The sequence below is a fragment of the Neopsephotus bourkii genome, unplaced genomic scaffold, assembly GCF_033783945.1.
Source record: "Neopsephotus bourkii isolate Nb327-2 ecotype Australia unplaced genomic scaffold, CSIRO-AGI_Nbou_v1 NB_1637, whole genome shotgun sequence".
Lineage (NCBI taxonomy): Eukaryota > Metazoa > Chordata > Aves > Psittaciformes > Psittacidae > Neopsephotus > Neopsephotus bourkii.
This window is the reverse complement of record NW_026902112.1, coordinates 11,577,224-11,585,914: the sequence shown is the minus strand read 5'-3', so window position 1 is coordinate 11,585,914 and position 8,691 is coordinate 11,577,224. Positions and strand designations below refer to the sequence as shown.

At 47.1% G+C, this 8,691-nt stretch overlaps 1 protein-coding gene across 1 annotated transcript; it reads left to right on the top strand.

The window, feature by feature from the left end:
* Window positions 1–341: 341 nt before the first annotated feature.
* On the top strand, window positions 342–6,480 carry ARC (activity regulated cytoskeleton associated protein). The gene is made up of 3 exons (XM_061374216.1): window positions 342–3,657; window positions 4,167–4,335; window positions 4,707–6,480. Exon 1 carries the CDS (start codon window positions 868–870, stop codon window positions 2,080–2,082), a length of 1,215 nt encoding a protein of 404 aa, XP_061230200.1. The 5' UTR covers window positions 342–867; the 3' UTR covers window positions 2,083–3,657; window positions 4,167–4,335; window positions 4,707–6,480.
* The last annotated feature ends 2,211 nt before the right edge of the window (window positions 6,481–8,691 follow it).

The window sequence follows — 8,691 nt, the reverse complement described above, 5'->3', positions numbered from 1 at the left end:
AGTCCTGCCAGGGGAAGCATGCTAATGATGACCTTGCTGAGTAAATAGTTGTGGAATGGATAAGTGTGGTTTTTATCCCCCCCCCCCTCCCCTTTCCCTTTTCCCTGCGCTCTGAAAGGCGGAAGGTGCGATTACTCATCCATCTACCCAACTGTCTCCAGCACCTTTCAAGTGCTTCTCGCGTCGAGTCTGGGGGTGTGCGCGAGGGGGTGGGAAGAGAGGGGAGGCTGCCAAGATCTGGGTTGCCACAGACACCGGCCTCGCTTCTCCTCCAATGAACGCCGCGCTGAGAGTGCGAGAGGAGGCAGGGCACCACCCACATGTTGAGCTGTGTGGGGTATAAGTAGATGGAAGAGCCTGGACTAGTGGCAGTTCAGCCAGGGAAGAGAAGCAGCTCTTTGCATCTCTAGTGAAAGCATTTCTCGACTCACCCAAGTTTACCCGAGGAGAAAGCACCGGGATTTTTTTTGCAGCAGCTTCCAGTGTGCATCTCTGTGTGTTTCTCTCCAGCAAGGACTCTGCGGCCGTTCAACTCTGGGCAAGCAGGTAGAAGGAGACATTCAGCCAACTCCTCTCTCCTTGTTCCTGGATCCTGGCTCTCTCTGGGACACCCTGAGCACGTGAGACCGGCGTTTCCAGCTGGAATTTGCCTACAACTCTGTCTGGGATCCCCGGGGACCGAACAGCTCGCTCTGCGGTGATATCTGATTTGGTTGTGTTTGTGTTGAAAAGTCCTTTGAGGGGGGTTTAGAAGTCTCTGTGTGTCTTTCAGGAAGTGCTGTGGTGGGGGTTTGTTGAGAGCCAGCTCTAGTGCCAGGGCTTTACAACACAGTTCTGTCTGTGTTTGACACTCACACGGTCAGAGCCATGCAGCTGGACAATGTCACCAATGCTGGCATCCACTCCTTCCAGGGGCACCGTGGAGTTGCCAACAAGCCCAATGTGATCCTGCAGATAGGGAAGTGCAGGGCAGAAATGTTGGAGCACGTCAGGAGGACCCACCGGCACCTCCTGACTGAGGTCTCCAAGCAGGTGGAGCGCGAGCTGAAAGGCTTGCAGAAGTCAGTGGGGAAGTTAGAGAATAACTTAGAGGACCATGTCCCAACTGATAACCAAAGGTGGAAGAAGTCCATCAAGGCCTGCCTGGCCAGATGCCAGGAAACGATTGCCCATCTGGAGAGGTGGGTCAAGAGAGAGATGAATGTTTGGAAGGAGGTCTTTTTCCGTCTGGAGAAGTGGGCGGACCGACTGGAGTCCATGGGAGGCAAATATTGCCCAGGGGAGCATGGCAAGCAGACTGTGTCCGTTGGGGTGGGAGGCCCAGAGATAAGGCCGAGTGAGGGTGAGATTTATGACTATGCCCTTGATATGAGCCAAATGTATGCACTGACCCCTCCTCCTGGGGAAGTGCCCAGCATCCCCCAGGCCCATGATTCCTACCAGTGGGTCTCTGTGTCGGAGGATGCTCCAACCTCCCCAGTGGAGACTCAGGTCTTTGAGGATCCCCATGAGTTCTTGAGCCACTTGGAGGAATACTTAAAGCAGGTGGGTGGAACAGAGGAGTACTGGCTGTCTCAGATCCAAAACCACATGAATGGCCCAGCTAAAAAGTGGTGGGAATACAAGCAGGACTCTGTCAAGAACTGGGTTGAGTTCAAGAAGGAGTTCCTGCAGTACAGCGAGGGGACTCTGACTAGGGATGCTATCAAAAGGGAGTTGGATTTGCCACAGAAAGAGGGGGAACCCCTGGATCAGTTCCTTTGGCGCAAGAGGGACTTGTACCAGACTCTCTATGTAGATGCAGATGAGGAGGAAATTATCCAGTATGTGGTGGGTACCCTCCAGCCCAAACTGAAGCGCTTCTTGAGTTACCCTTTGCCCAAAACCTTAGAGCAGCTGATCCAAAGAGGGAAGGAAGTCCAAGGCAACATGGACCACTCTGAGGAGCCCAGCCCACAGAGGACCCCTGAGATTCAGCCAGGAGACTCTGTGGAGACCGCGCCTCCTTCAACCACTGCCAGTCCCGTGCCGAGCAATGGGACTCAACCCGAGCCCCCTAGCCCACCAGCTACTGTCATATGAGCTAGTCCATGGGAGGCAGCGGTCTGGGTTATATGAAAGGGAGAAAGGGGCTTATTTAGGAAGCTTCTCCTTGGGGAGAGGTTCTGGCTGAGTTGAGACATGAGGTGTGCTCAGTCCAACAGCCCATAGCAGAGAAATTAACTTTGCTTGTGGGGGGAGGGAGGTGATGGGGTACCTTAGGATGTGGTTGCCCACCTCACCTGAGCCATGCAGTACGGTGGTGCTGGAGATACTGCTTGCACCACTGTGGGGAACAGACAATTTTATGGGATCCCTGACAAGAAACTAGAGACAATTCCTAACTTCAGAAGCAGCTGCTTAGCACAGGCAGCTTGCAAGGACTTTATATGAGTGCAGCAATTGGCTGAGGGTTCCTACCCATCTGGATCTTTCCTTCTCTCCTCCCTCTTCTGAAGAGGTGCCCTTGCCCTGAGGAGGCATCTTTCTTTTGACCCCTGCCCTTTTCTGATTTATCACTGGACTTTTGTTCGCTTGGCAATCTCCTGCTTTTATTGCTCCAAAGGTTTAAATATGTTTTAAAGGTTTTCTTTGAAGGAATTCCTATGACTTCAGGAACTGAAAACTCTAAGGATCTGGATTATTTTTAGTGGTTGGTTTTGTTTTTTTTTCATTTCACTGCACCTAATACCTGCTTTAATGTTTTTCCTCTCAAGAGGCTTTTACTGGTTTATTTCTTGCCTTAGTTTCGGCTCACTCTAATCAAGGCCACTGCAGTGCAGAGGAAAATCTCACCCTTTCTCTGCACATTATTCTGTGCATTCAGCAGGAAACAAGAGTTTCAAATTTAATTCTGAGCTCATTTATTAAAGGGGAAGTCTCTTTCCTTTCAGAGAAGGGAGGATGTTGAGATGGACAGAGGAGGCACCAGGGCTATTTTAAGAGGGTGGGGGGGAAGAGAAGGGAAATAAATCCTTATACTTTGAATTAAAGAAATAAACACAACCTAAATCCAGAGCAAAATATCCCCAGAGCAGCAAATCAAATCCATGCTGATGTGTGGAGACAACAGGAGCTTTTGCCATGTAAAAGCAAAAAGAAGTGAAGAGAGGAGCTGTGTGTCCCAGCACAGTTTCAGCCTGTGCATTACAAGGAAGAGTTTCTGCTCACACAGACAGATACAAAATGCTGTTGGAAAGCCCAACACCCTTGTCCTGGAGCACCTGAGGACAGAGCCTTGTTTGTTCACAAAGAGCTTTCTACGACATCTTCCTGTGGATGGAGATGGACTTGGACTCTGTGACATTTTCCATGTTGAGACAGTATTGCTCAGCATTCCCCTTGCTTTGGCCAACATCTGATGACAGGACTTTGAGATGACACTTCTGTAAGACATATTAATGAAGTCTGGCTCTTCAAAGCTTCTCGAGGCTGGACACATCTCAAGCATCATCTGCATTCACCACCAGACCAAATAAGCAACACCTCTGTCAGACAAGCAGCAGGGATGCAGCAACAGGAATGCCCCTGGGATGCTCCTGGCACTACTACAGCAGTGACATGTGGCACTGATGGCTTGGAAGGCCTTTTGGTGTGCCTCCTTCCAAGAGGCTGAAGGTAAGGCAACTCTCTGACACTCCTCAGACCTAAATTATCCATAGCCCCTCCGTAGGAACCTGGCAATGGGATAAAAACAATACCTGAAATGGGACATGAAGCATTGTAAATGACAGATTAGGGTTGTGAGGAAGGGGGAGAAGCAGCAAAAGGGAAATAAAGGACAGTGAGTGGGGAAAGTTTCCAAACAGAACAGTATCTTGTACTTTCTGATTAATATGGGGAGGAAATAGGGATTTTCATTAGCCCAGCCCAAGGACTTGCCCCATGGTCCATGCGCAACTCGAAGGAGATGCATGTTTGCTCTGCACCCTTGCTAGGTGTGAGTAGGGATCCGAAACAGTAGGAGAATCTTCTCTTGCTTGTTCAAAGTTAGTTAGCAGTGGCTGTGTCTGCAGAGAGAAGGGAGATTTCTCACTAATGACCTAGGATGAGTGATGGGGGAGTGGGTGTCACTGTTGAGTATGAGCTGGCCGCTCATTACAAACATTATCTTCTCTTGGTTGCAGTGACTCACTCAGATCCTCCTCTGAGAAGGACTCACTTCACAGTGCTCAGGGTTTGGAAAATAAGCCAAAGAGAAAAAGCTTCAAAACCAAGGATTCAACATCAGAACTGCTGTCAGGATGCCCAGCCACTGACTGCTGGATCCACTGCCTAAAGGAAAGCCTGGCACAGGTAATTACCTCCCATCCTACACTTGTGGGCCTTTCTTAGCATCCCCAGGGCCCTCACATGAAATATTGAATAGCCCAGGTCTTTGGACCTCAGACCCAGTGGTTTCAAAATCCTGGTTACGTGGGGTTTCAGCTTCTTGGTGTAGGAACCCAAACACCAGCCCCAATGATTAATGCTCTGGGGACAGTGCACATCATGCCTTTCTTTCTGATGGACCACTGGCAAATGCTTAGATGCCAATATGAGTGGGATCTCCAGGGTGCAAACTCCCAGTGGGCATAGTTGAATTTAGCCCCATGTCCTGAGGAATCCCCTGTGTTGTCCACTTGAGATATCTAACTGGAGCTATCGCATTGTATTTTCTTCAACAGAGATCCCTGCTGCTGTTGCTGCATTTCCTTCTCTGTGCCCAAGAGTTCTGCTTTCCCAGGGGAGAAGTGAGTGCTGCAGGATGACAGAGGGCAAATCACTCACCAAAGAGCCTCTCATGCAGCACAATGCAGTTCAAGGTGCTGAGAGCCAGAATGAAAGGGGGAAACCACTTCCGACAGGACAAAGAAAAGTCTGAGCTGGTCCGGGTACTCCAAGCAAAGAAGAAAGCCTTAAAAATGAAAAGAGAAACCAAAAGTCAGAAGAACCAAGTCTCGGCTTTGTGGATAGCAAGGATGCTGGTCTTGTGCTGACTGTCTGTTGAGATGATACCATACCTCTGCAGTTTGGGGCCACTGAGACTCACCTATAGACATCTTCACTTAGATTATCAGCTAAAAGAAACTTTCCTGATTAACTTTGCCAAATGACTGACCCTACTTAGGCTACGAACCCTCCATGCTGTTAATGCTGTAACTCATTTTTCCTGAGTTGAGGGTAGCTTCATTTCATGCGGGTATTAGTTTCAAACCTCAAAGGGCTCTGGAGGTTCGGAGAAGCATCCTGCAGTTCCAGATGCTTGTCTGAACTGCTTGAGCCTGCACGACTGTCTTGCTAGAAATGATAGTCTTGTGAGACAGCAGGCGCTTCCTGGATCTGCATGGGCCGGAGTTACTGCAAGAACTGGGGTTCTTGTGCTGACTTTGGAGTGACTGTTTCCATCCAGACCCAGGGAGTGCAAACAGTGTGCAAAAGGAAGAGCTTGGATGAGTGGACAAGGCAGTTTTGGTTCATATCTCAGCTGAAGAGGTCCAGTTGGTTCCTCTCTCTTCCAGAGCCAACTGTCCTGGGTATGCATGTGCGCGTGTCAGTGCAGGTGTATGTGTGTTGAGCAATCAAATCCACCTCACTAAATTCTGTGGTGTTCTGTTACATTTGAACTAAGCCAATGGGATTTGATGTGCATTCCAACAATGCTCAGCAAAAATGTCCAGGACTAGAAAACTGGGTAAAACAATGTAAAGGCAGACTTCACAGGCATCCTCTCAAGGTCAAAATGATGTTTGAGGTGCTTAACTTCCACAATCCCTTACAAAGGACTTGGCAGCCTTAATAGGCATTTTATTTTTCAATAGATTTTCCTGCCTTTTTAATGAATTATCCTGTCTGTGCTACTTGTTCATTTGGTCCTGGGGTTTACACATTTTCAGCTGGCTTTTTGGAGTGTACAGAACTGAATCTCCTGGACTGATTTTATTTCAATTACTGCTCCTGGCAGATCGGAGCTTTACTTGTAGCACCCTGGTTTATATTGCCAGCCTCTCCAGGAAGGGCTGGTAGTTTATTTTCCTGGGGCAAAGGCACATGAATGAAGAAGTGTGTATGTGTTGTGTCTGTGCAATTTTAGTGGATTTCAACCACTGGGTTTTTTTTCTTTCTTTTCCTTAGGCAATTTTACATTTGACTCTGACAAAACTACTTTAGAGGTTTTATTTTTACTAGAGATATTATTAATTCAAGGAACCTTGTACAAAAGGCAAACGCATCAAATTGCTACAGGTTATAGGGGTTGAAGCCAAAAGGTCTTTGTAAGCCGACATCACTCGCCCTAGATCTGACTGTATCAGGCAGTTTATTCCTCATGTGTCATGTTGGAGTTACAAGATCACACCAAGCCACTAGAACCTGTCAATAGAATAGTGCTACGCTCTATTTGCTATTGTAGCAAAACCTTTTGTAGATTTATACAATAAATCTTTGACATATCTGCTTCAATTGCTTTGTGCCTTGCTTTCTGGTCTTCTTTGGGTCTTGGGAGACTCAAGTGTCTATTGCCCTCTGAAGAGTTGTTCTTGTCAGTTGCTTGGGCTTATTTGACTTATGAAATCTTCCTTCTCAGCAAAAGCTAGATGATTGACATACCATGCCTCTGAAGAAGAGGGTTTGGATATAGATAATATGGAGATGTTTTAAGGGGGGTGTTTAGCATCTCAGATTGAGTCAAATGTAGCCCACGAGGCTGAAAGAAACAGTCATTTGTTGGACTGTGGATTGTGCAGAGCTCTTGTTGGGTACAGCTAAGAGAAACAGAGAGCAATCACATTCTCATCCATGCTTGAGAGATAATATTCATGGAAGAGCAGAGGCAAATCAGGACAAGGTAAAAGAAATGCTAAGCATGAATCAGCTCTATTTGATACCCAAAGACACTTCAGAAGTAGAAGAGCAGCACTCAGCAGCACGGAGAGCTGGGAGCTGCTATGAGGCTGGTGCTTTGCTACTTGATGCATTCCCATACAGCAGGGTTATTTCTTGGGTTAGTTACGTACAAAGCACTCCTAGGTGATTTGGGCTGGAGACTGGGAACATAGCAGGGTGTTTTAAATTGAAATTAGTGTTTTTACGATAGGCTGAGCTCAAAGATCTGGCCCAAAACACATTCAGTCTATGGGAATACAGGATTCTGCTCTGCATCTACAGATCTCTGCTCTTCTACAAAGGTTTTGAACTCAGATGGATTTAGCTCCCATTCCCTTCTCTGTCCCTGGTGTCTCTCTCCAACAAGGAATGTTGTAGGACTATCAGTCCAGGATGTGATACAACTGGTAACATGAACTTGGGTTGGTCATCTGGAGAAATAAATAGACTCCTTTCACAAGAAGCACTAAATGTGCACTGATAAATGAACCTCCCAGATAACCTTTCTGAGCTCAGGTTGGGAAGGCAGAACATGGTCTAGTGGCCAAAGCTGCCTAAGGGACAACTGCTAATTTTTTAATTTTCAGCTTTTTACAGCTCATTCAACCACAGAATCTTATCAAGAGTGATAAACTTTGAAGATGCAACTTGAATCCATATCTAAGCTTTGCCTTTATGCCCTTAACTGCTGTCATCAGTTAAAAAGAGGTGAAAAATAAGCACTGAGGGGACAGACTAGCAACAGGGCTGTAGTCAGTGTCATCCCATTTTGGGACATTACAGAAGAAACTGCACAGGAGAGCAGGGTTAGACTTTGCATGCCCTACGAGCACGGGCAAAGGACTGAGTCTCGGGCAAGGACCAACCTGATGCAGAATGAAAAGTAAAGCTGCTCAGCTGGAGGTGCTGAGCTCTTCCAGCAGAGGGGGGCAGAACTCCACTGAAGGCTGTGGGAATTCAAATTAAGAGGCTATAATAAGAAAAGTCTATCCTCATCATCTTCCATCCCTTACTCAGTGGTACAAGATCAGTGGTTGCTTCAGTGGAGAAGGTCTGAGGGCCAGGAGAGAAGAGACAATGAGAGGTCAATGCTGAGATGTGAGGAGGTCTGACGGCCAAGTTACAGTGGAATAAGATGGACAGGATGGGGATGCCCTCCTGAAGGAAGTGGGAAGGGTTGATGAGGCTGGGAAATGCCTCATCTGTGACTGAGACAAACTTAGCGACTGTGTTAGATAAACTTAGAAGTTTCCAGTTTTGTTCTAAAACCTTCCAGATTTGAATCTGATAATTGTAATTTACCTTCTTTCTGACAGTTCTGGATGAAAGTTCATGGAGTCACTGGGTCTATACCTTGATTTAATGAAGAAAAGCCTTATTGCTGTTCCTGGCTGTATCAGTAGGGAGTAACTGTGGATAGATACAGACCACTGATGGATTAACTGGCTCAAACTAGTTGAAACACCTTCCAAAAGCATAGTAGGAACCATCCTTGTGTTTTTCTTTACTGTGAAGGTGGTGAGGCACTAGTGAATGCCCCATCCTTGGCAGTGTTCAAGGCCAGGTTGGACAGAACCTTGGGTGACATGGTCTAGTGTGAGGCATCCTGCTGGCAGCAGGGGTTTGGAACTGAATGAACTTAAGGTCCTTTCCAAACAAACCATTCTATGATCCTATGATTCTATGATCCAAAATGCAGAGATATTCACAGGCATGTATAGAGGGGAAGGTCTGTAGGATCAAGAATTTGTAGAACTGAGAAGAGAATCATTAGTTCACACTTCCTTG